Source organism: Tympanuchus pallidicinctus, unplaced genomic scaffold, assembly GCF_026119805.1.
Source record: "Tympanuchus pallidicinctus isolate F22 unplaced genomic scaffold, pur_lepc_1.0 scaffold20, whole genome shotgun sequence".
In the NCBI taxonomy this organism is placed as follows: domain Eukaryota; kingdom Metazoa; phylum Chordata; class Aves; order Galliformes; family Phasianidae; genus Tympanuchus; species Tympanuchus pallidicinctus.
This window is the reverse complement of record NW_026294722.1, coordinates 10,115,237-10,141,931: the sequence shown is the minus strand read 5'-3', so window position 1 is coordinate 10,141,931 and position 26,695 is coordinate 10,115,237. Positions and strand designations below refer to the sequence as shown.

The window sequence follows — 26,695 nt, the reverse complement described above, 5'->3', positions numbered from 1 at the left end:
TCCCGCACCCTCGGTGCTGCTTTCCCAGGCTGCGGGGGGCAGCATGGGGTGGGAGGTCCTGTCCCCAGTATCCCCACCAGCTGTCCACACCTGGCGTCCCATCTGCTCCCCATCTCCAAGTGCTGACTGTGGCTGTGTCGCACGGCTCCCTGCCATCACTCCCCTGTCCCTCATGGACTCTCACCCCACACAGACACCTCTTAGCTCCATGTTCTCGTCTTGCTGGCGTTTCTCATGCCTCCCTGCCCCATCCTGCCTAGCTGCTCACTCCAACCTGCATACAGACCCCATGTCACTGCCCCAGCTTCCTGCCCTCATCACATGCAGATCCCAGCCCCCCCAGGGGCTGTACATGAAACTTCCCTTCCCTGAGCTCCACCACCTCCTGTGTCACACCCCTCCTTTTGCTTCTTCGCTATCTTTTGTATTCCATCCCTTCTGTCCCTGCTCCTCATTCCCCCAACATGTCCCATCCTTTCTTCTTATTCTCCTTTATCCTCAGCCACATACCTTTCCACTTCCATGTGCTCTTCCATTGGCCATTATATCCCACACCCCTTTATTCTGCTCCTACATCATCCAATATCTCTTTTCTGCTTCCCATGTTCCACTGCCCTTCACAGTCCACCTCTCTTCTTCTGCACTTCCATATTCTACCATATCCCTCCCCTTCCATGCTCCTGTTGCCCACTGTTCCCCATCCCTTCCTGCCATGCTCCTCCACCACTCATCACGTTTCATTTCCACTGTTCCTCCATCACCCACAACCTCCTGTTCATCTTTCCTTCCATCATCCTTCATTTCTCTATTCTCCCATCACCTGCCACATCCTCTTGCTCCCTCATCACCCACCACATCCTGTCCCTTCTTGTGTTCTATCATCTACCTTCCATTCCTCCTTCCTTCACTTGTCACCTCACCTCTGCATCTCATCCCTCCCTGCCATCACTCACCATGTCCTATTCATCCTTGTGCTTCTCCATCACTATGTCCCCATTCTTCCTGTGCTCCTCTGTCAGCCACCACGTCCCCTCACTCCTTCCCATGATCTGTCACCTCTGCATCTCATTCTTCCCTGCCATGTTCTTCCATCTCCCATCTCTCCTAAGTGCATTTCTCCATCAACCACCACATCCTATTCATCCTTCCTGTGTTCCTCCATCTCCCACCACATCCCATCCCTTGTTATCCTCATGGACTTTCCACCATCTCATCTCATTTCTTCCTCCACCCCCTCCCTGTCTCCTCTGTCCTCATCCTCCATCACCCCGTCTTTTCCTTGTTCCCCATGTCAACATTTCACCATCCCTTCTCATCCTCCATGAGCTCCCACCATCATCACATCCTGCTTTAATTTATTTAATTTCCCCTTCCTGTCTTTATCCATCCACTTCTACCTCCTCCATTATCCTCATCCCCCTCATCCTCCTCCATTTCCCCATCTCAAAATCCATTCTCACCTCCCACTTTTGCCCTGCACCTCCAGCTGTCAACATCTCCTGACCCTGCCTCCTCTTCCTTAACATCCATGTTTCCGACCCCCTCTCCATTTTCCATCACCTTCTCACATCTTCCTCCATCTCCCGTCAATCTTTGTCTTTCTCTAACTTTTAAACACCTCTCCATCTCTCCTCTATCTCTCCTAGCTGTAGATGTTCCTGTTCATTGGAGGACAGCTGGACTAGATGACCTTTAAAGGTCCCTTCCAACTCAAGAGATACTGTGATATTCTGTGCTCCCATCATCTCCTCATACCTCTTCTTCATTATTATTCCCTCCTTTCCTTGTCCTCCATCACCTACCATCTCATCTTTCTTATCTTCTTCTACTGCCTGTTTTTCTCCTTCATTCTCCTCCAGCTCCTGTTTTTCCCAATCCCTTTCCATGCCCCAGCACCCCTTGTTCTTCCCCATCCTCCACTTCACACCTGTCCAATTCTCCTTATCATCTGGCAACCTTTCATAGTCTTTTCGTCATCCTTCACTTTCCATCTCCTGTATCTCTTTGTTCTCCTCTGCTTTCCACTACCTCCTATCCCTTTTCTTTCCTCCATCTCTCATCTCTTCTTCTTCCACCTCGGTTTCTGTCCCTCCAGTCCACCTCCACCTTCCATCCTTCCCCATCCTCTTTCAGCTCTGGCTATTGCCCTGTCTCTCCTCATACCTTTTCTCCTGCTGTCCCACCATCCCTTACCATTGTTCACCTCCCAGTTTCACTTTCTCCTCATACTCTCCCACTTCTCTATCCCTCCTCATTTTTTAAGTGTCCCACCTACCTCAGCAATTTCCCCTCCACCTCTTCCTGACCTCCAGTCATCCTCACCCAACTCACACTTCCCTCCTTTGCCATCCTTTCATTCTCTTTCACCTCCCAACTCCATCCTGCCTTCCACCCCAGCCCATCCTCCTGCCATTCTTCCTCTCTTCCATCCTTCCTGCACTCTTACTCCTAGCACATCTGCCCCCCGCTGTTATTGCCACCTTCTCTTCCTCCTTCCTTTGCCTTGTATCCCATCCCTCAACAACCCAGGAAAGTCACTTCCATCCCTGTTGCAAGCAAGAAGGGCAGAGCCCTTACTTCTGGAAATGGGAAGTGGGGCTAGGTTGGATGGAGAGCCAGCCTCCCACCCCATCCCTGCTACTCAAGACATTTGCATAGCAGCAGAGATAGCCATAGCTTGCAGGTTGGAAGATTCCTGCCGGACATCAGGAAGCACTTCTGCTTTGAGCTGGTACAGCTGGAACTGCTCACTGGGGAAGTGGAAGGATTTCTGCTCTTGGAAGATTACAAAATTCAGCTGAAGTTACTGGTTCTGACTCGTTAGCAATAACCCTTTGGAACAAGGGAGCTCAGTCAGAGTCTCCTGGAATCCATTGAAGCACCCACACCTGTAGGAGATTTCTCCAAACACTGGAGGATTTCCAAGAGTGTCAAAAAAGGCCAGACACGGATTTAAGTGCAGTGTTTGTGATACTGCAGGACATGAGGAACCATCACTGCTACTTGCTCCATGGTACTCAAGCAGGACCCCCATGTGCTGTTTGAGCAGGACCATTGCAGACTGCTCAAACAGGATCACTCCATGCTGCTGGAGAAGGACCATCCCATACTGCTCCAGCATGACCATTCCATGCTGCTCAAGCAGGATCACTCCCTGGTGCTTGAGCAGGACCACGCCAGGCTGCTTAAGCAGAATCATCACATGTAGCTTGAGCATGGCCTTCACACGTTGCTCAAGCAGGACCATCCCATGTAGATTGAGTGGGACCATTCCAGGATGCTCAAGCAGGACCATCCCAAGTTGCTTGAGTACCATGGGCCAAGCCAAAGTGGCTTCCTGAAGGCCTGCCAGATCCAGCCAGTGAGATACCCTGAGATGACCGCTCAGCCCCTCGAGACAGCAACCCTTGCATCACCTTCATTTTCCTTCCCTTGGATTGGGCCATGCAGGGGCTGTTCCCTCCCAGCCACCTTTGACAGCAGCAGGGCACAAAATGCTGGCACTGCCGAGGGGAGGACAGACTTCTTCTCCATCCCGTGGGAGCCCCAGACCCCGAGGGACCTTCCTGGAGGACCCCCTCAGAGCATCCATCCTACATCCCTCACGCACAAGGGCCAGCCGGCTCACTTGATGCAGACTTTGCCTTGCAACACTGGAGGTTCCCAACCACCCCATGGAGGAGCAGCATCTTTGCCCCTTCGTGAGGTGATGTGTCCCACTGCAACACAGGCAGCCAAAGTTTGGATGGGGCAGGGGTGACGTTTGTAAAGTGTTCCCACCCAAATGCCTTCCTGACTGGTGAACTTGGGAGAGGGTGGAGAGAATTTCCTACCTGTGTTAGAACCTAGCTGAACTTACGTGTCTCCCCAAGCTGGATTTCTTATTCCAAACATTCAAACTGTTGTATATTGTACTGGGATTTTTACACTGAATTATTGTAGAAAACAAAAATCTAAACCAAGTCTGTTTAAAAATAAACAATAAAAAAACTCTTAAAAAAAAAAAAAAAAAAAAAAAAAAAAGCTGAAATAAAATCTTTCTTTTAAGTTGTTTTCACATTAATGTGTTGGAGCCACCATGTCAAGTGGTGGCTTTCCTATTCCAATTGCCTCTTGGCCACTGCCTGCTACAGCCCCGGGGAAGTCAACCACAGTGAAGACAGCTGCTGAGATTTTGTGATGTGCTGGGTGATGAATGAGAGAGTTCCCATCCAGCAGCACTGGCCTGACCAGCTGTGCTCCCGGCCCTTCTCTCCATGCAGGAGCAAATGCTGTTTGCAGGGAGATGTTTTGACTGCAGGGTGATGGAAGCAAATGTGAGACCTGGCCAGGCTGGTGGGATGGTGCCACAAATGAGCCACAGGGATGAGCATAGAAACAACCTGCATCTTGAGCCAAGGAGCTGTGGAGCTGAACCAGATAGGGTGGCTCAGCCATGACCGTGGGCTTCACAGCAGTTGTCCTCAGTCTCCAGCCCTCAGCTGGGGACAGGGCTGCCAGGGACCACAGGGGAATCTGCTGTGGCCAGGTCCCTCTCCAGCATCCTCTGGCTACAGCTCTACCTGCAGACCTCTCTCCATGCGCCCTGTCCCACCTTCCCTGCAAAACAGCAGGAGCTTTCCTGAGCTCAGCCTGAGGGGATGGGAACAGGACATTTTGTGTGGTGGGGTGTGGCCAAGTGAGATAAAAAGAAAAGAAAGAAGCAGACCTGCTTGCTGGTTGCCTTCACCGGTCCTTGTGGTCCCACAGAGCACTGGTGTGGTTTTGCTACCCCCAGCCGCCTGAGCATAGGATGGGCTGCTGTGTCCTGTGCCCAAGCAGATACTCTCACTCCAGCCCATGCTTCTAACTCAAGTGAGGTATCAGGATGCAGGTCTGGGTCACCCCTGTGCAGCCAGCTAGTGCCCTTCATCTTGGGAGGAACTTTCCAGTGCAGCTCAGCTCCAGGCTGCTCCAGGCTTAGGGCAAAAGCAGAGGGTGTCAGGGAATAGCGCAGGGATGTGTGTGCTTGGATGCCATGGCTGGGATGTGCTGCACCATGAAGCATAGCTGTCATGAACTTGTGCTTGGAGGCTGCATCCCTGGGGACCCTGCATCGCTGACCCCACGGGCTGCAAATCTCTGTCACAACAGACCCTGCGTGGCTGCCACCTCAAACTCTGTGTCACTGCCCACTGTGGTGCTTGCATGGCTGGCACTGCAGGCCTGCAGGGCTGGAGCTCGGCAGCAGAGGGCACATCGCCGCCATGGGAGTTCTGGGACACCGATGAAACCCCATGGGGAAAGCAGCTCCTAAACCTCAACCTCTCTTAACGCACTGCAGACCGATGCAGTGTCTCCCAAGCCTGGTTTACCTTCCTCTGCTTGCCTGGTGCCCACTATATCTCCCTTTGACTCGGCTCCATCATCCAGATGGAAAACAGCAGCTACCAGCAGAGCCCAGATAAACAAACAAGCCATTGTGAGAGGAGAGAGAATCTTTATAAGGTTAATTGACCCTATCTAGGAGACAGAAAGGCATTTTCTTGTGGCTCAATCACTCTGAAAGCTCAGGCAAACAGCAGTAATGTGTCTCCTGGGTTTGATTTAGAACCATGGTTGCATTATAAGCTCATCTACATGCAAAATGATTGTGAATATATTGCATGCGCTCTGCAGAAGGCTAAATCATCAGACTCTGATATTCATCAGCTTCTCTCTGAAGCTTGAAATTCAGCCATCTGTCATCCCTGTGAGCAGAGGAATGGCTCAGGCCTGGTTCTGCCCAAACTGACCCACTTTAGCTCCCCATGCCAGCAGGAGGAGGGAACTCCCAGGGGCTGCCGAGCTGCCAACACAATGCCCAGAGCCACAGTGATATCGAGCAGCCCCGTTTGCAAACAAAGGCACTGATAACTCAGTTAAAATTTCCTCCTGCAGCCAATGCAGAGGAGTTTGATCTGTGGTGAGATGTGTATCCCCATGTTTAACCCCACCTACAGCACTCTGCCCTACCAAGCCCCAGCTCCAGGGCAGGAGCACAGCTGGATGCAAGTTGCTCTGGAGCCAAGGGAGCCAAGGGAGATGGAGCAGTAAAGTGTGGTCATGCAGCAAGAGTCCTTGCCCTGGAGCCTAGATTATCCCTGCAAAGACCAGAGTGTTTCCATATTTCATCTACTGACCATCAAAATGAAAGCTGATAAGGGCCATGTCTATGCCAAGGCTGGGTCTGCCCAGCAGTGTGGTTCTCATCCCTATGCATGGGTGTGTTTGCACAGGAAAGCAGATCCAGGAGCTATTCTCAGTTTTCCTCTTTGCAGGTGCCTTGTGACCTCACCCCATCAGGCAGGATCCTGAACACAGCTGAAGCTCAAGAACACCTCTGGCCTCAGCAGCCCACACCAGCATTGCTGAACAGGTCTCCAGATACGCTGCCCATGGCTCCTAGAATATCCATGCCACAGCACCCAGGCTGCAGGAATTCATTCATTTTTTTCTTCAAAAACATGTTTTTGCAATAGGGAACGTGGAAGTAATGACAGTGCAGGCTGGTGAGGGAAACACCTTGCTGACTTTGGCTGTGCCTGTGCCATGTCTGCCCATACAGAGAGCATGGGTGGTGGTGGGTTTGTCTGTGGCAGCAACACAATGCTCCCAGGGTGTGCATTGAACATGGAAAATACCAAGGATCCCAGAATAGACCTATCTGCTGACAGGAATATGTGCCAAGTACAAGCTTCTGGCTTTTTATCTTCTGGGTGTTCCTGGGCCCCAGCACTGTGTACCACAGAAGCTGCCCATAGTGAGTGACTCCCCTGATGTGGTGCATTTGCACTGGCAGGGATGACATCCATCAGTGCCGAAGAAATCTTCAAGGTCTCAGCATCTGCAAACAGGACGTCCTGGCAGTGTTCCCCTGTGCCTGGCAACGGGAGGGGGGCACGGCTATGGGGACACGGCTGATGGGGACGAGGCTGATGGGGACATGATGTTGCTGACAGGGCAGCTATTGGGGTACACCGCTGGCAAGGGGGGACAGCACTGGTGGGGGACATCACTGACAGGGGGGCACAGCTGATGGCAAAGACGCTATGAACAGGGAGTTGATGGTGGGGCTGACAGGGAGGCCGAGCTGGTGTGGAATATGGCTGATGGGGAAGATAGCTAACAGATGGAACTATCTGATGGGGGAGATGGCTGATGGGGGAGATGGCTAACAGATGGACATGGCTGACGGGGGAACACGGCTGACAGGGGAGATGATCGATGAGGGGGGGGGACACGGCTGATTTGGCGACATAGCCGACAGGGGGACATGGCTGACAGGGGGACATGGCTGACAGGGACACGTCTGGCTGAGCGGATTCCATTGCCGGAGACACAGCCGACACGACGCACCACCAAGGGGGGCACGCGGCTGGCGGCGGAACACGGCCGACGGAGCGACATGGCCGACCGGAGACGCACGCCGTGACGGCGGGCCGCCCCCCCCCGCGCCTGCTCCGGGCCGGCCGGCGCCAACGGCCCCGGGGCGACGGGCGGAGCCGTTGGGGCGCCGCCCCGCACCGCCGTCTCCGCCCCCCGGGCTCCGCGCCGCTTTGAAGCGGGTCGGCGCCGCTCTCCCGCTCAGAGCCGCCGGCGCCCGCCATGGTGCAGCCCGGGGAGCAGGCCCGGCTGTACCGGCCGCGGCCCGAGCTGCTGCCGGCGGCGCACGTCCCCTCGCTGGCGGACTACCGGCGGCTGTACCGGCGCTCCGTGGAGGAGCCGCAGGGTGAGGGCCGCGCGGGGCGGGCGCTGCCGGAGCCCGGGGCGCTGCCGGGGTCGCTTCGCCGCCCTTCTCCGTCCCCGCTGAGATACGGAGCGGTTTCCGTTTCTCGGCTCGCTGGGTTGTAAGCTGTGCCCGTTGCTTTTGTAGAGTTTTGGGGTGACGTCGCCAAGGAGTTCTACTGGAAGCAGCAGCACTCGGGGCCGTTCCTCAGGTACAACTTCGATGTGACGAAGGGGAAGATCTTCATCGAGTGGATGAAAGGGGCGAAGACCAACGTCTGCTACAACCTCCTGGACAGGAACGTCGGCGAGAAGAAACTCGGTGACAAAGTGGCTTTTTATTGGTAAAGCTCTTTTATTTTTGCGTAGGAAGCGTGTGAACGTACCACCAAGGTGTACATGTAGTATTGATTGCGGCCGAGGGGAATTAAAGCACGGCAGCAGCGGTGGGCTCAGCTCTGTACGTGGTGCAGCAGCTGTTTGCTTTCTGTGCTGTCGTGACTTGGGCTGTGCTGAAGCGCTGCGATGCCCGGCGCTCCTACACGGCTGTCCCCAGCTGCAGGTGTGTGCGAGGCCGTGCCCTCGCAGGTAGGAAGTTGTGGGTGGAGGATATAGGCTCAGGAACTGCTGAGATGCAAATTCAGCTTGCTTCCTTGTTCCGTGGGGCTGGCAGGCTTTGCTCCTATGCTGGGAAGGTTGTAAAAAAAAGTCCTGAGCTCAGTGTGTTGGTTCTTAGTGCTGGATGGTTTATAATGCAGTGGCACTGTCCTAAAGGCTGCCTGATCAAGTGCTGTCTTTGGGAAGAAAAGTGAAGTGTGCTTGTGTCATTCTTTTTGTTCTTTCTCATCTTTTCGTGGAATAGTTTATAGTTGGAAGAGTCCTATAAAGGTGAAATTTGTATCGTGATGGAGAATGGGCTTGTCTTGTGATGTGTGACATCCAGAACCAAGGCTCTGTTGCACCGCAGCAGCTGGCACCGCAGCTGTGCCTTGGATCGACAGCAGTGCTGTGGGCTCACACACCTCAAAGCATGTGTTTGCACTGCATCTGTGTTCCCATGGCTGCGTGGGGCTGCGCGGAACCAAACTGAAGCATGCCGTCAGTTAGGATGCAGTAACTTGTTTGTGTGCAGCTCAGGAGCCCTCCTGTCACTGTGATAAAAATACCAAGTGCTCTAACTACAAAGAGCTCTCTTGCTTGTCAGTAATTTTGTGCAGCCGAAGAGCTGTCTGTGCTGTGTGTGGCTGTCATAGGGGTGTTTTGTTACAGCCACACTGCAGGAGGAAATGTGTTCCTGCAATATAGTTACAGCTGCAGATGTGGAGCTTGGCTCGTGTGGAAGTTTCTATCCGTATGGCTGCTGCTTCAGCAGAAGAAAATTGCACTTGCTGCATAGAGATAATAGCACTGACATTACTGTAGCTTACACAGGTGAAATGGTGGAACGTATTTACTTCCCCACTAGTCAACGCATTCTCTAACTTGCTCAGATATGAAATGACTTCAGCTTCTGAACGGAGCTCATTGTGATAAAGGTGTGTCAGCAAACAGAGCCGTTTGGCAGCTCGAGCTGCCAGCTGTTCTGGGGGCAGCGGGCTCAGCCTTGCTCGGAAACTTGCGTGTGGCACTCTCCCCTCTGGAAGAAGCCATGCAGCTCTCATTTGATCTCAGTGAGGGTTTTTCTCGTTATTCTCCCAGCCTTTTGTGGGATACTTGTGATGCTGAGTGACACTCACAGTGCAAATGGTGAGTGTCAGTCACAGTGCTAAAAAGTAAGGGCTCCTTTCCACCTTAACATGCTGTTTTCCACAACAATTCTGGGGTAAGTTCTCCCAGCGTGGGTCTGACATGAGACTTGAGGCTTGTGCTGTCTGGGGCTGTCAGTTGAGAATTTAATGGTGTGAGAAACAGAAGAGCCATGGTCAGTATGACACATGCGGTGCTGACCTGTGAACTCCTGGCACAAGGGGCTTGAGAAGCTGGGCTGAGGGTTGTTATTTGTAAAATCACTCTTCTGGGAACACACACGTGCCTCTCAGGGCACATGCTTATCTTCAGTAAGAAAATATACTTGCTGTCATCTTGTCCTTTCACATTCTGCCTTTAACACTGTTATTGAAAGAGTCCTGCTTCCTAGAAGCACTTAAGATTTGTCGTGGTGGGTGAGTGATCAAGAGGGAAATGAGAGCCTCCAAAAGCCAAAGAGAATTCTTAGGGAAAATTTAAAGTGTTGAAATACCTTGGCCAATTTCTTGCTATTGTCTGTTGCCTGGAACTGGCTGAGGTGGTGCTGAGGTGTCACTGCTTCACTGTATGAGAGCTTTGGAAGTCATTATTTCATTTCCAGAGGGAAGAAAGTAGGGAAAAGGGAATAAATGAATCCAGGCACTTCTGGGTGTCTCTGGGAAGAAGTGTGTCCTGACAAAAGTGAGAGCAGTTCTCTGTGGTTGGGAGGAGCTGGCACTTCCACCAGATGGGCTCCGGTGCTGCTCTGAAGGCTCCTGTACTGCTGCCAGAACAGGACAGCGTGGGTCCCACTCTGAGGATCTGAAGCAGGGCTGCACACGGGCCAGCAGCTCTCTGTGGGATTGCTCTTCCAGCACAAAGAGCAGTGTGTGGGATTGCTTCATGCTGTGCAACTTGCACACAGGTGGCACTGCTGGGTGTCATCCTTTGGGTGCAGTTAGAGCTGTAGTTGACCATTCCGAGTAGGTAGGAAGCACTTGCTGTTTCTCCGTTGCCTGTTTCTGTATGATATCTTGTGCTGCTTGTGAACGTTGAAAGTATTTCTGCCCCTGCTGCTTTTGATTCCTCTTTCTCTGTTTGGTATTGCTGATGTGGCCTAAGGAGGAACAGAAGAGACAGGAAGTGTCTGATAAAGTGCTGTTCTGAAAAGGGAAATCTTTTGTAGCTGTATGGAGAGCACAGGGCTGTTCACTCGGTGGCTACTGTGCAGGTGGATACCTGCCCTGCAGCTGTAGGAGTTGAGTTATGTTCACCGTGTGGGCAAACTCTCATCTCTGTTGAAATGCCTGTTAATCATCTAGTGGAAACGTCTGTCTGAAGAGGCTGCGGAGGTAAAAATTTAACCAGATGGTGTCTTAAAAAGGGAAGCACTTCTTATGAGGGAAGCACGTTGGCTGTAACCTGTGTGGAATGAAGCACTGGTGGTGTCTGGTGGAAATGGGGCAGCAGTTGGAGCTTGGCACGCTGCCTTTAGTTTCTCCATTGGCTGGGTGTGTGGGTTTAGCAGTGGGCTGCAGCTTCTGCCACCTCTTGGAAAAATAAGTCTGTTCTTTTTCTGCTTTCTTGTGTTTGCATATGGAGGGACGCATTAGAAAAGAGAAGAAAAGGTAGTGATGACTGCCAGAACTTACTGTAGCTTTGCTTAAGTGGAAGAGTAAATGCTGATCTTTCCTATTCTGGGACTAGAGCAAGTAGGACACAAATGCAAAAAGGTGTTTCTTCTAGATGTAATAAAGGATTTAGGAGTCAGTAGTATAAGAATTTCTTCTAATTAATCCTTCTGTAACAAACTAAAAGAGAATGGTTGTGGTCAAGTAAAATCAACTGAAAAGCAAAGTAGTACCTGTTCACTGCTTGATCTCCAGAATCCGGATCAGGGAGTGAGTTTGTGTGCTTTCTCTTTATTCTTTTGGGTATCTTCACAGGTATCAGTGTTCTGTCAGTGCCCCGGGCATGGATGCTGTGACTGAGGATGGTGGCTGTTAAACAGCTCTGCACCTCTTTGTGTTAATCAGAGCCAGCATCCATGCAATGCACTCTGCTTTGCTACTCCCACCAGCTTTAGGACACTCAAACCCTGTGCCAGATGGACTCTGTTTCTTTGGTAACTTCCTGGATGATTTGTCATATTTCAGTGACATGGCCACTTTCAACACCATTCTGACAGTGAAAACTCATCCTTGAATTGCACTGCTAGTTTAAAGGAGGAAAAAATAATCAGTCTGGGAAGGCTGTGTTTCCCAATGCCTATCTCAACTCTTTCTAAGGGTAGATAATGGCAGGACAAGGGGAAATGGTTTGAAGTTGAGGGGAGGGAAGATTTAGGTTAAGATCAGGGGGAAGTTCTTTACACAGAGAGTGGTGAGGTGCTGGAACAGCTGCCCAGAGAGGCTGTGATGCCCCGTCCATCCCTGGAGGTGTTCAAGGCCAGGTTGGATGGGGCCCTGGGCAGCCTGGGCTGGTATGAAATGTGGAGGTTGCTGGCCCTGCGTGTGGCAGGGGGTTGGAGCTTCATGATCCTTCAGTTCCCTTCCAACCAGGCCATTCTGTGATCTCCAGCCATGTGACTGTGATCTGCTGAGAGCAGCAGGAGCACAGGTGCCATGAAACTGCTGTTTGGTGAAGCAGAGAAAGCTCTGCAGCAGCAAGAAGTGTAATGGAAAAGCTACCATCTGTTTGGTGTATGCTTGTGGTGTCCAGGTACAGGACTGGGCCTCTGCGCAGTGTGGAAGGAGTGACCCTGCTGGTCCCTGCAGACCAGAGGGGTTGCAGAGCTTTCTGTAGTAGCTGCCCCTGGGTGCTTGAGAGCAGTGAGCAGTGCTCCTTCCTTCAAATGGAAATGACCCTGCAGGGCCCTTCCCAACCCTGCTTGGCTGCCGGGGGGCATCAGCAGAAACCTGCCTTTAAAACAAGAAGTAAAGAACATTGCTCTTGTAACTTGAACGCTCCTGGAGGAGGAGTGCTTTTTCTCTCATCTCAGTGGAATTCCTTCTGTCCCATTTGCAGGGGCAGTCACCTCCTGGTGTGGTCAATGCTGTAGTGGGAGTGCAAGGAGCTGCTGTGCTTGGGTGCTTGTTTCTGGAGGCTGTGTGTGTTTGTGCTGAGATCTGGCTCCTGCCAGCTTTCCCCTGTCATACCTTGACGTTGTTTTGTCCTGAGCATTTCTGTTAATAGCTTGTGTTTTGTGTCCTCCATCCTCGTTTCTATTGAAATCTCTGAGACAGTTTCCAGCTGAAAGACTGTGCCTGAGGGCTGAAGTAAATGCAGGAGAGCAGCAAAATGCCTTCTTCAGGCTATGGCTGTCCTGAGCTCTTCCAGTCACAGGAGTGATGCGTGAGTTGTGCTCTCCTGGATGCGAGTTGGTGTTAAAAGCATCGTGTTACTCAGGCAGGCACACACACAGTGCTGTCTCTTCTCAGGGCTGATTTGCAGGACCATGGAGTATCCCGAGCTGAAAGGGACCCTCAAGGTTCATTGAATCCAAATCCTGCCTCCGCGCAGGATCACCTAAATCCAAACCAGAGCCTTTTCTGTCTCAGGATAGCTGGCAGGGCAGGACAAAGCAGGGGGCTGGCATGTGTCCTCAGCAGCAGCTGCTGGTCTTGCTGTGAGCTACCTGGCAGCTGGCAGTGTGTGGCCATGGCACTGGTGTGATTGCTCCTTTACTGCTTGGGAGCACAAGGCAGCAGTGAGGCAGTGGACCAGCTTGCTTTTGCTTTGTCAGAGCTGGTTGTTCCCAGCCTTTTGCTCTGCACCTCTTGGTAGCTGCTACTGGCAGGGATGCAGTATCCACCTGTGTCAATACAAAGGAGCGCCCAGGAAGTATTTTGAGTAGTTAAACAAGTTAGATGTCAGTAAATGCCTGGGATTAAATGGTTTGCCCCTCAGTGTGCTGCAGGAAGCTGCATGTGAAATAGCCAAGCTGCTGACCGGGTTGTGGAGCAGCACACAGGGCTGTGTGCAGGGCTGGGAAGCTGCTTGCATGGCTTTGGAGAGGGCTGCAAGCTGTGAGGTGTGCTGGTGAGCAGCCTGGCAGTGATGTGAGCCATCACCAGTGGTGCAGTGGGTGCTGGAGGTGGGAATAGGGTCACTGTGTGCATGGAGTAGTGGCAGGGCTGGTGAGGTAATGTAAAGTGAAGGTCAGCTGGGGCTTGGTGCAGTGGCATGAGTACATGGGTAAAGCCTTTCTCAGGCAGTCTTCATGAGGCCTTGCACAAAACATTAATCAAGAAACTAATTTGCCCGTGAATGGAAGAAAGGTCTTTTTATCAAGCTCATTTAGCCTTTCCTTTTGCTTTTCAGGAGCAATAGCAGATTTTTTCCAATGCTGGAATTGTTGCCTACTCTATTCAATGGGGGCTCAGATGCCCCTCACAACAGCATGTCCTGCTGCTGCTCTTGGAGACCAGGTTCCAGGCCGCGGTTCTGACCTCATGCAGCATTTTGGCTTAGTCTGGCAGGTTTGACTGAGCTGCTGTGAATATCCCATTGCTTTGTGTGCTGTGCTCCAATATACACAAGACCTGGGGCAATTAATGTGTTACTTAGTTTTGTTTAATATTTTATTTGCTTTTCTCATGCTGCTCATTGGACTGATAGAAGGTCTGGCTCTGTTGACTCAGCATGGAGGAGTCAGTCATCTTTCTTGACTTGCTTCTTGCACCACTATCCTAATGCTGGCTTGCACCTCTTCCAAAGCCACCTCTGCATGCCTATGGGTGTGCAGTTGCACAATACCCACCTGGGGAAGTACGAGGAGGGTGGTGTGCACAGATGATCTGGGATTTTATCACAGCCTGTGCAACTTGTGTCTTGCAATTGTGGCAGATATTGGACACCTGGATACCTTTATAGAACAGCTTGCTGCTGGGAGAGGCATGGAGTTGTGTGAGGGTTGTATGTTGAGGATGTTGGCAGGACAGTGGAAACTGCAGGTGGGTCTACATGGAATGCGTGGACAGAGGATGGAGACCTCCTGTGCTGATCCAGGGCATGCTCCTGTATGGAAGATGGGAGCCTTCAGTTTGCTCATTGGACTAGAGAACATGATTATTTTGCTGTAGTTGTGTGGGTGGCTTGTTTGTATGTTCTCTCACTCCAGTGTGAAAGGCAAAGACATGGACAATGAATCGGGCACTAAATGGGTAAAGCTTGCCCTGAAGTGGTCAGGCCCTGCAAAAGAGTTGCAGATGGGTGGTTGGTCCAAGCATGGTGTCGTGTTCATGACAGCTGCATTCCTTATGCCTGGTGGGTTTCTGTGCCAGAGCTGTGAGGCTGCGTATTGATTTATAAGAGCTTTGACAAAGCCCCTGGGCTCTCAGCAGCACCAGGAGTTGCCTTCCTCCACCCAACCCTGTGCCAGAGCCCTTGCCTTCTGGGTCTGCTTGCATTTCTGCACACCATTGGTTGTAAATGTTGATATGTGGAGTGGTATGGAGTCATGAGCTCCGGCAAGTTCACAGTCTGTTGTGTTTGCAGGTGTCTGCTCCCTTTTTAGGGGAATCCCTCAAGGAAATGGATGATCTTCCTGCTTGTTCTTTTTTTTGTTTGTTTGTTTTTGGTTTTTTTTTTTTGTTTTCATCCGTGTACCTGAGAGCTGAGTGCATTCTGCATTGCCACTGAGCATCTTCCAAGGGATGTTCTCACCCTGAACAAGAGGACAGCCCAGCAGAGGACATCTGGCCATCACCTGCGGAGATTTGAGGCATGAAGTAGAAAGACCACCAAAGAATCTGATTAATGGTGTAACTTCCCAATGTGGGCCTAGTCAATGTTTTTTTTTGAGTCTTCATTGATGTCAACTTGCCTGGCATTCAGTTTCCAGGTCTTGGCAATTTGGCAGCACGCTCCATGCAGATAGGCTGCATTTCCCAAAGCAGAGCTCTTCCCAGCTGCGGGCAGCTTGTTGTCATATCCTGAGTGAAGCTCATCTCACGGCCTGACTGCAGATTGCTTAAACAAGGGCTCAGTGTGTGGTGCTGGAAATAAGCTCTCCTCCCATTGGGCTGGTAAAAATAGTCTGTGCTCCTGACAATATTACTTGTGGCAAGCATCTGAAATGTTTCTTCTGATGTCAGCTATCTCGCTCTCACATCTCACAGCATCTGGAGGATTTGGCTCTCAGGATCAGCAGTGATGGCTGAGGTCACCCTACCCTGGTTGACCTGCTGAAGGAGCCCTGCATGGGAGCTCTGTTGCAACACCACGATCCTTAAGGCGTGTTGTTTAAAACAAGCTAAATGGAGTGGGCTCTAAATAAAATGGGCAGTAAGATATAATTTTCTTTTTTGTTGGCTGCTCTCATGTTGTAAAATACCTGCAAGATATCAACAGTTAATGCATATAATCTCTACTCGATGGATACCCAGAATCAAACAAGCAGAAAAAAAACAAAGCTGCAGAGGAGCAGGATTCCCCTTGCTGCTGACCCTCTTCCATCCATGCAGAAGGACTGATAGCACTGCTGGGAATTCACTTGTGGTCAGCGTTGGCTGTAAGCTGCCTTATTTTATCAGGTGTGACACAGCAGTAGCAGATTTCCCCTTCAAGGGGAGCATGATGGCTGCTGTTGTTGCTCCCTGCTCTAAAAGCATTGCTCAGGGTTAGGCCTTCAGGCCACTGCAGGCTGTACAAACCCTTGTCCATCAGCTTTCCTCCCTTATATTGGCTGACTGAGTGACAACAGTGTGGGCTGGTGGTGTTGACTCCTTTAGGGCATTCTGTGCAGCCTAGTTAAAGGGGCCTGAAGTGGGTTCTTAGGGCCAGGCAAGTGAATAGGAGAAGCTGGATGATTCTGGAGGGTTGGTAAATAAAGGAGTAATTCTGGAGTGGGGTCCACCAGCAGCTGGGCTGTGTGCTGAAGGGGATGGTGAAGCGAATAGTGTTTGGACTGCGAAGAGTACATATTATTTCTTGACATGCATCTGGTACTTGTTCAGATTAGGAAAGGCTATGGGTAGTGGGAGGAGCTGAGAGTGTCATTAATGAGAAGGAAGGACAAAGATTGATTGGGTTTTTGGTATGGGATGCCAGTAACCATGCAGGATCTCTGGTGTTTTCATTCCAGCCCCCGTTTCCATATGGCTGTTTTCATAGGCAATTAGAAGCCTGATTTCCTGGCCATAAAGCAGGTGGTGGCCCAGTGTCCCTGCAGAGATAACAGTCATATAGCAGTGCCGTGAAGGACAGGCACTGGCAAGCACTTTGCAGGGAGAGGCTGGCTGCAGCTCAGCAGGCCCCGCTTTGGCGCAGCGCACGGTGTGCTGCCCTCGTTTGGGTTTCTTAGAGCAGCAGGAGCCTGCTCACCCAGGTACATGGTCAGCTTCTGGTTGAAATGGTTTGGCTCACGCTGATGGATTTGACAGTGGAGCCTTGTTAGATTTTCTGTGTAGAGGGCGATGGCATGGAAAATGATTCTCCAAGTTAACCGTGTGGACTCAGAAGGTGATGCTGATAAATGGATGTGAATTTTCCCCAGGACTTCAGCTGCCACGTTTGCCCAGCTGTCTTCTCACACAGTGCTGCCAAATTTTTCTGGAGGGGCTGAGAAAGCCCCTGCACCAGCCCCTCCCTGGTGTGCTGCCCTTACACAACTTCTTCTTTCTTGATCCTGCTGTGATGCAACAGGATTTGAGCGCGACCGCAGGGAATGCGGAGGCTGAGCTTTCTGGCAACCCCCTGTAAAAACCTTCAGCCTTCCCAGCACTCCGCTGGGTATTTCCTGCTGTGTGTTACTGAGGTGGGTGATCCATCCCACTACTATGAAGTGTTTGATTGGAGGCTTTCTGCAAACCTACTTCTCCTCTGGAGTGTGGAATCCTGCTGGAAACACTTGTGCTTTTGGGAAGTCAGTTTAGGAGCATTCCCATATTGAACAATCCATGTGCAAGCAAATGCATGTGGTGGAGTGTTGTTTGGGTTTTTTTTTGTTTGTTTGTTTTAAGTGAAACTGTTCTTGCACGGCTGAGCATTGCAGACTTCAATCTCAATCTATTCAGCTTTTTCAAGGACAGATTTGAGGGGCTCCATGTACTGAAGTGCCATTCCTGTGTCAGATGGGTGAGCAAGGCGAGCTGCAGCCTGACACATGGCCATTTTTAGGCTGGGTTACCAAGCCACCAGGCTGTCCCAGCCTCTCTTTCAGGCCACAGGTTTCCTGGCTCTGAGTGCAGTGAGGCCAAATGGCAGTGAGGAGGCTTGCGATGATAGCGCTGCCTGTGCGCACGTGGTGGGTGCGTGTTGGCACGGCTCAGGATGGCTGGGGGCTTTGCTGCCCACGTGGCAGCACATGAGCCTGCTCCCCACATGGCTGCAGCTCAGCCTGGCCATGCCATGCCTGGCATTTTGGCTGCTCTAATTCTGGAGCCTGAGAGATGGTAGCCAAGGGCTGGCTGGCTGCCCCCCTGCAACCTTGCACGTGAGGAGGAGCTGTGGGGCAGGGGCAGCTGCTTTTCCTGCTGCATGGGAAAAGCTCTGCCTTCTCGTATCTGAGCTCTGGGACATGTTGCTGGCTGGGGAGCTGGAGGGCTGTTGACTCCCCGTTCTGCTCATGCACCAGCTTAGCCCCTTGCTCAGAAGAGTTCTGACTGCTGCAGTTTGGATGGCAGTGGAGTGACCTTCTCACAGTTCCTGTGCCTGCCTTGCTGGAAGCTTTTCCATGCTGCTGCTGCTGCCTTCTTACTAAATTCCACCTGGAGCCAAGCTGTGCCCCAGATCCCTGCTGTCCTTAGGAATTGACAGCTGGTGGCCCTTGGGATGATGAGCGCTTCTGTCTGTTGACTGTGGGCACTGCTGTTATTTGGGAGTGATGTGGATACAGGAGCTTAGAGGAGAAACCAGTTTCTCGGTAGTAATGTTTACAGGGGTTGGGTAGATGTTGGCTTTGTGGCCTGCTTTCTTGTGGTTTGTGTGATTTGTGTTATTTTTAAAAAATATCTTGCCTCTTTAGTTAGCGCTGACACACTGTGGGTCTGCAGGTGGTCTGACAGATCTTGACAACTCCTAACACTTCACTTGCTCAGCTTCACTTCATCACTTTCCTGTGCACCAGCTACTCTTAATGGTGTTACAACCCTGGTAGACCGCAGTTATCATCAGTAATTACCTTGCAAGCCATAATTCCCACTGATGCAACCTGTGCTTCCTGCTGCTCCATGCCATTGCTCAGTCAGCACAGCATGAGGAGGCTCTATTCTCCTATTACTCAAACAGGTTATGCAAACACTCATTTTACTTCTGAGGGAAGAGAAACTGAAGAGTGCTGCCAGTTATTGGTGTCTCAGCTTCACTTGGAGCTGTTTGGATGCTCTGGGAAGCATGCATTCCTTGGAGGTTAAGAAGCTCCCACTCCTTCCTGCTGCCTGTTATGCTGCAGCTGAGATGTAGCAGCTGAAGTGGGCTCAGTGTGCTTGGATGGACAGCCATGCTCCATTGGTTATGTGATGTGTGTCTGGAGCAGGCTGAGGAATAACAAGCCTGGTAGTCAGTTCTGATGCTTGATGGAGCGCAAAACTGTTTAACCTGCTGCAGTGCAGCTGCCCAGGCGTGGATCTGCCACAGCTTTGCTCCCACATGGCTGCTCCTGAGCTTTGGCTGCTCCACAGGGTCATTGCTTGAGTTAATGCGTCTCAAGAAATGCTTACCTGCTCCTACAAACCATTCTTCTTACTGCACAGTACAACGCTAATTCTTTTGCTAACCTGTGTGATCACTCTTAACAGGGAGGCTTTGCCTTGATTTAGCAGTTCTGCATCTCCAAGGTCAGGCTCCTGGCTGAGCAGACAGCCAGTCTGCAATCTTCCCATCAGTGTGGCTCTTCTGTAGAGGTGATAATCATTCAGGTTTCCCATCTGTCTTTTGCAGAGCCTGGCACTCATGTCCTGCACGCTGCTGTGCAGCTGGTGAATGGCTGAAGGCAGCTGGAAGGCTCTCCTCCATGCAGGAAACTTGCCTTTCTCATCAGAACGTTCTGGAAGGTGTGCACCTGTGTGTGTACCTTAAAGAACTGGAATTTATTTATGTCAATGGGAGGCTCAGCAGAGGCCACGTAGCCAAAAAATACTTCTCTCCAGCTGAGTATGCACACAACGTGGAACATGTAAAATACAGGCTTCTCATGTGCTGAAAAATGCAAATGCATCCCTGCTGTGGTCCAGATGATGATGTAACATTTTGGATTGCTAGTTGTCAAATGCAGGATTAAATTTGAAGCTCAAACTGTGCTTCACCACATATTCCATCCAACAGTGTTCCTGGGGGGTCTGAGGAGTTGAAAATTGTTTTGTTTCAGAGGAAGGCTTGCTGTTAGCTCAGTCACACACCTGCAATTGCAGCAGAGCCACTGCTGTCGGTTTTCATCAGCAGTGCTTGAAGAAGATGCCGTCAGGGCTGTGGAGGTGAGCGCTTTGCTGTCGTGCTGTTTGAGTTTCTATATACTTATTTTTCAGTTGAATTTGGACAAGTGAGCTATTTGTGAGAGGCTCAGGGCTGATAGCTCTGGCTTTTATCTGTTGGGCACCAGAGGGAAGATGCTGCTCAAAAAGCTTTGCTTCCAGGAATTCAAGCTCATTTCTGACACACAGTACTTTACTTTCTTTGTAGCGTGCAGGTGGGCATTCCTCTAAATGCCCCATCTGAAATGTGTAATTGTGTTCACTTTTGTGCCAGAGAAAAGTGTAGAGCAGCCTGAGTGCTGTTGCAGCCCAAGTGTAGCTGTGGGCACTGCAAACTGTTTTCAGACAGAAGGAAGCTAGAAACAATTGCTTCCTCTTGAGAGTGTGCTCAGAGGCCTTTGCAGGAGATGCAAGTGGGCATCTTCTATCTTCTATAGTGGCCAGCACTCCATTAAGATGCAGGTCACCTTAAGATCTGAACTCATCATTCTGAAGCCTGGGGCACCCCTGCTGATGCTAGCTGTGAGGATGGAGCCAGGGAAGGATGTTGAAAGCCCTTTGAAAACCTTGGGGGATGAGGTTTCAACTTCCCACCCCGTGTTCTGCTGTGCCCTGTGTGTGCTGGCTTTACAGTCAAGTCTGAGTGTGTGTCCCAGCCTGGGTGCATCTCTTGTGGCCTGGAGAAGGGGACATACAGGACAGGCTCATGTCCTCAGCAGGCTGTGAGCAGGATGGCAGTGTGGAGGTGTCAGACAAGAGACGTGGGCTGCTCGTCCCTGCAGCCTTGCTGTCCCCTTTGCCCTCCAGATCTGACACAGAGCTGCAGTGAGGAATCACAGGGGCTGGAGTGCTCCTGTTCCTATTTGGAGGTGTTATAATTGTACTGAAAAGAGATGGTTGGGGTTTCGCCTGAGAAGTAGCTGAACTCCTACACACGGCTCTCTTGTTCTCCCTCCTCAAATGAAGAAGGGGAGAAAATACTGAACAGGACTTAAGGGCTGAGATGAGGACAGGAATGTCCCTCCTGCAGATGCTCTCCTTTCTGAATGGATCCTGTGTGTGCATCCCACAGGTTGCAGCTCTCCACACCCTGCTCCAACATGGACCCTACCATGGGGCCCATCCTTCAGGAGCAACTCTGGTGCGGGGCCCAACAGGTGGCAGCTCCCCTAGGCCTCCTGCTCCCTGCAGCTCTTCCCCATGGGCTGCAGCTCCAGATGGGCCCTGCTCCTGTGGGGCCCCGTGGGCTGTACCTCCTTCAGTCCATGTCCACTGCTGTACCATGGGCTCCTATGTGGCTGCACGTGGAGATCTGCTCTGTGCAGCGCTCGTGGGCTGCAGAGGCACAGCCTGCACCACCACAAGCCTTCCTTAGGCTGCAGAGAACTTCTGCTCTGTGTCTGGAGCACCTCCTCCCTGCTCACAGAGGCTACCTTGCAGCCCTCCACTACCCAACCCCTGCCACGGAAACCCAGTGCAATTATCGAAGCACAGAGCTGTGTTTGCAGCGCTCCTGTGAGTCCGGCTCCAAGCTGTTTTGCACACTGCTTGTTTCAGTGTTGCTGCACCCCCGTGGCTTAGATGCCTTAGTGAAGATCATTGCATGGTGAAGGTTGGCGGCAGTGTAACAGAAGCAGATTCTCTTGCTTTGAGTCAGATCAGTTACAGCTGCTCAGTCCAACCCTGAAATCAGTTCTTGAATCTTTGACCTTGAAGTAATAAAATCTAAAAGGAAACCCTGTGATTTCCTGGTTTCTCTTTACAAGCTGAGGGCCCTGCAGTATGGAATCCATGTAACGGTTTGTTGTGTAGCTCCAAGCGATGCTCTTGGTTATGAGCCAGGGCTGAGCTGCCTCTCCTGAGCGCTGCTTCTTGTTCCCATTGATTTTTTTTTTCACGTTGCATCTACCAACGTGGTGCCAAACTTGGCTCAGGATCATACCAGGAATCCCCTTTCTGAAACCCTGGGTCAGAAGATAGGGTGTGCAGCAGTGCAGGTGTCAGTGGGCCTGATTGCTGGAGCACCATGGAAGCCATGACTGTGAGTGGGTATCCAGAGTGAGGAGTCAAGTTTGTAAACAGCAGATCCAGGAGCACTTTTCAAAGCAGTGATCCAGATGAAGCCACCAGTTCTGAAAGCCCCATCCTGCTTGCGGCAGGAGGTGCAGGGCTCGTCTCTGTGAGGCTGTGTGCTGTTTCCATGAGGAGCACATCTGACATCAGAGCGCATGGCTCCCTGGCACTGCCATGCTGATGCAGAACAGCCCTTCCTGGGGAGTTACGTGAGAAATGGGTGTATTTCTTTAACACGTTTCAGTGCCTCAGCAGCCCTCCCTCTGCTCGTGTTAATGGGGGAAGAGGAAGCAGCAGGCAGTTTCAGCTAGAATGCAGCACTTGGCTTTGTGTGCTCTGAGCTGTTTGAGATGTTCAAGGTGTGAGGTTTGTGCTCCCAAGTTAGAGGCAGCCTGCCTTGGCCATGGGGCAGGATCCTGTGCACAGAGGTGCATCCTGGCAGCTCCCCAGCTGGTGTTGGCTTTCAATGTGCCTGCACGTACCCCAGGGGACACTTTTCAAGGGGAACAAGCAGCTGAGAGCGATCTTCTGGGAGTCACTGATGATGGTGTGCTGCCTGCCTTGGGGAGAAATGTGGGGAAGTGTCTCCTTCTCTAGGCATGGGGGACCACTGCTTTGCCACCTGGGAGCTCATTTCAGGTTTCCATTGTTAATCTCCTGCCTCACTGTGCAGTGGCTGAAGTGTCATTAAAATCAGCAGGTTTTTATTTTGGTAACAGACTGTTTCCTAGGGGAATGTGACATTTCTGTTTCATCTCTGGGTGCAGCTCTTGGCTCTTCACGCTACTGTGTTCAGTGCCAAGGTCCCACTGAACTGGCACCTTTGTAGCAGGAGCCCAGAGCTTGTTTATGGAGAACTGCAGAGAATAATGCATATCTTAACACATGTAATAATGTGTAATATTAATAACATGTATGATAATGCATAATAGTGCAGTAACTTAAATATACCTGCGTGTATTTGTTGCAAGTGACCTTGGAAAATAAGACAGCCTTTGGCATCAATCCCAGGCCATCAGAAGGTGGGTATGTAAGGGGAGGGTGTTCCTACAGGACAGCACTGGCCTGTGTCTCAGGCAGACGTGTCTGCAGGCATGTGAGCAAGCATGCTATACCATAAATCTCAGCTTCCTTTCAAGTGTGGCCATCTTTACTGTTGGAACTGTCAGCTCCTTCTTCCTCTGTCTCCTATGTGAAGGTACCTTGCATTTCCACTGCATGCATTTGATTGCTTGCAGATATATATGGGATGGGGACCTTGGACTAAATTGTCTTACTGATGGAGGACTTCAGTCCAGATTTGGAGTTCTGGGGTTCAGTTTCTCTGCTCAGGAGGACAAGTGGGAACATCAGTGCTGTCCGTGGGGACAGTACCTCTGAATTTGCACTGTTTCCTTATAGTGCTTGCACAGTAACAAAGACCTCCTTGTTTTTCCAGGGAAGGGAATGAACCGGGGGATTCTATGAAGATCACATACAGCGAGTTGCTGCGCAAAGTCTGTCAGTTTGCCAATGTCCTCCATAACCACGGTAGGTGGCTGGAGCAAGGGGAGAGTTACATACTGGGAAAGCATTAGACCAGTTTTTGGAGACGGGATCATTTTTTTGCATGGTTGCTATTCTATTAAATGCAACATGCTTCATTTCTCTGGCTGCTTCCACAGCTGTGGAGGAGGTATGTGCAGGTTTACTCTGCAGTGTGTTCTTACACAGCTGTTTCTAGCTCATCAATGTTGCTTGTTCCTTCCAGCTGTACAAGAAAGGAACTTGTGCTCAAAACTTTCTCCTCTGAGATTTTCCAACTAGCAGTGAGGTTCTGCCTCTTTCAAGAGACTGAACATGTCTGATCTCAGAACGTGCAACATTCATTGCTGCACATTCTGACCATTGCAGCAAGCTTACAAGAGCAGTAAGGCTTGAAAGGCAGAACACATGTGCTCAGTGCCCCTGGGCAGTCTGGAGCTCTTTTCCTGGTCGTTACTGATGTGATGCTCCTTGCATTTCTGCCGTGGTGCATGGGCACTGCTGGGGAATGGCAGTGGAAGTTCATGCCTGTGGGCACTGCTTTGGCCTGGACAGCTGAAATGTTCTTCCCAAGCTGGCTATGCTCTAGCTCCAGCTGAAATTTTATTGTGTGTGTATAAACATTGGCTTAAAATCATTAGCTTTTTTCTGTAGCCTGTTCCTTTGGCACAGTGTGATCATTCTGACAAATGACGTGTTTGTTTTCCTTTCACAGGTGTGAAGAAAGGTGACCGAATCTCCATCTACCTGCCTATGATCCTGGAGCTGGTCATAGCCATGCTCGCCTGTGCCAGGATTGGAGCCATCCACTCTGTTGTGGTAAGAGCAAGCCTTGTGCATCGCTGTTTGGGAGCAGCTGTTGGTCTGGGGAGAGTGAGGGAGGGGGACTGGAAGAGCTGAAAGGATGGGTGCTGACCATAACATGGATGGAAACTAAATGCGGTGCGTTCTGTGCGCCATGGAATGAGCTCCTCTAGGTCCTTCCATCAGTGCATGCTGTTACCATTTACCATGGGATAACAGTGCAGCTGTGGCCATTCCTTTTGTGTTGCTTGCTAACTTGGTTGTGTGATCTGCCAGTTTGCAGGTTTCTCAGCAGACTCTCTTTGTGAGCGGATCCTCGACTGCGGTTGCTCCCTCCTCATTACGGCAGGTAAAACATGCTTCAGTGCCCTTGACTCTGAGCTGTTTCTCTTGGCTGTCTGAAAGGTCTGTATTTTAAAAGCCAGATGTGCTTGGAATTGGAAGAGGAAGGGGCAGTGCTTCAGCTGAGCTGCTGCAAGGCGGATATGCTGCTTGTAGCTGTGCTTGAGGACTGCTTTCCTCTTTGAATGTACTGTGAAGCATCTAAGCAGCCCGCCCACTTTGTCCTGTAAAGCATGATGTCACCAGCTGCTAATAGCATGTTTCCCAACGCTTCTCATCCATGTTCCTCTTCAGAATGTGCCAGATGTTTGCAAGATGTATCATTCGTGGGCCTGCCCAAATTTGAGGGATTCCCTCTCTTCCCTATTTTGAGAAAATTTCTATCACAACTCTCAGCTTTGCAAAGCAAGAGATCAAGAAAGTGTTTGCATGTAAAGCCAATGCATTTTCCAAAGCTGTATTTTCTGAGGTAGTGCTGTTACTGTTAATAGGTTCATGGCATGGAAGGAACCCATTAAATACTGTGATGTATGTTCTGGCCAAGTTGCATTATTCCCCACAGAATATTCCTAAGAGACTTTTCAGGTCAAATTTGAACCTCTCCCAGGGAAGGAATTTCACCATTTCCCTTGGCATCTGTTTCTCTAGGCTAAAAGGGCGTATTAGGAAACCTTTCCCATCAGCTGCTTGACTGCTTTCCCTCCTTCTGGTGCATAAATTCTGTTCTGACCTCCTGAAGCTGCCTGTTGTTTCTAGCTGTCCCAGGCTGCCTTGGCTGCGGAGCCTCTCTCACACTGTTCTTACTGTTTTGCAGATGCCTTTTATCGAGGGGACAAGCTGGTCAACCTGAAGCAGATTGCAGATGAAGCTCTCCAGAAGAGCAAAGACAAGTAAATTCAGATTCTTTTGTGAAAGGGCACTTACTGGAATCTACTCCTGCACAAATGGGAGTGTAAATTTTCATGGTGAAAAAGGCCATGACCAATGGTGGATCTCCCAGTGCAAGTTGTGAGCAGTCTGACACCATACTGTGGTGCATATTAAGATGGAGCTTAAATCTTGCCCAAAAGCCTCTTGCTCAACCATAATGAAATAAAACAGAGATTTCAGCTGTGGGAGATGGCTGTGTCGCAGGAACCAGCGCTTTAATTGGCAAGTGCCAGTCTGTGCACAGGATTAATGCCTGACTCCATTTCTTGGATATGTCTCCACTGCAGTACTGGTGAATCATAAAGAGGGGCAGATGTTACCGTCCCATTCTAAAGAAAGGGAAATGACCATGATGAAATGACTTTACCAGGCTTGCAGACACAGTCACTGTCATGCAGGAGACCACACCCAGATCCTTACCCTGCCATGCCAAAATCTCCTCTTCCAATTGTTTTGGCTTCTGCACTGACGAGACGGATGCATGTCATAATAATGGATAGCTTCACTGGGGGAAAAAACACACAGACACTGGTCATGACTTTTTTGCAACCTTTTGTTTAGTAGGCAAAGTATTCCTTGCTTAGTAAGAATAAAGGCGACATATTTGTAGAGAAGAGTTGCTAACACTCACTGTGATTTTGCATTCAACTTGTTAGATCAAACATGCAATTCTAGGGCAGGCAGCCTGAATGTTAAAAATTCAAACTCTTTAGAAGTGTTTTCAAGTCTTTTGTTTGTAGAAGCAGTTACGTGGTAGGACAACTAGAATTTAAAGCTGATGAAGCTAACTGATGGACATGATGTGTTGGTACCTGATGTGTAATTTGGCTTTGGAAGTCTTTTCCTTCTCTGGAGTGTACAGCTGATCACTCCTAGGAATGGAAGCAGCTGCCTGGCATCTCGTGGGTGCTGTGGGAGGTCCTGCTCAGATCCACAGACAGGCAAATTAGGGATTTGTCAGGCAGTGAATTGTGAGAGATGCTTGTGGAATCCTTCCTTCTTTAAGAACGGTACACGTATGGTTTATCTAATAATACCCCATTAAATTCTGCACAGACCTTTCCTTTTCTCCAAGCTCTGCTCCTGTGCTGTGGCCTTGCTCACGTCCCACAGCAATTCATGATATGCCTGAGGTTTGC

The 26,695-nt window shown here is 50.6% G+C and overlaps 1 protein-coding gene across 3 annotated transcripts in view; it reads left to right on the top strand.

Annotated features, from left to right (window-relative positions):
- Positions 1–7,572: 7,572 nt before the first annotated feature.
- ACSS2 (acyl-CoA synthetase short chain family member 2) overlaps positions 7,573–26,695 on the top strand; it is a 31,076-nt gene continuing 11,953 nt past the window's right edge. Inside the window, exons 1-6 of one of the 3 annotated variants that reach the window (XM_052684097.1) lie at positions 7,573–7,750; positions 7,895–8,090; positions 23,395–23,486; positions 24,196–24,299; positions 24,561–24,633; positions 25,441–25,516. In XM_052684097.1, the coding sequence (XP_052540057.1) occupies positions 7,627–7,750; positions 7,895–8,090; positions 23,395–23,486; positions 24,196–24,299; positions 24,561–24,633; positions 25,441–25,516 (665 nt within the window). In that variant the 5' untranslated portion in view covers positions 7,573–7,626. The remainder of the gene's footprint in view (positions 7,751–7,894; positions 8,091–23,394; positions 23,487–24,195; positions 24,300–24,560; positions 24,634–25,440; positions 25,517–26,695) is intronic. The other 2 variants (XM_052684096.1, XM_052684098.1) reach the window with 2 other exon arrangements.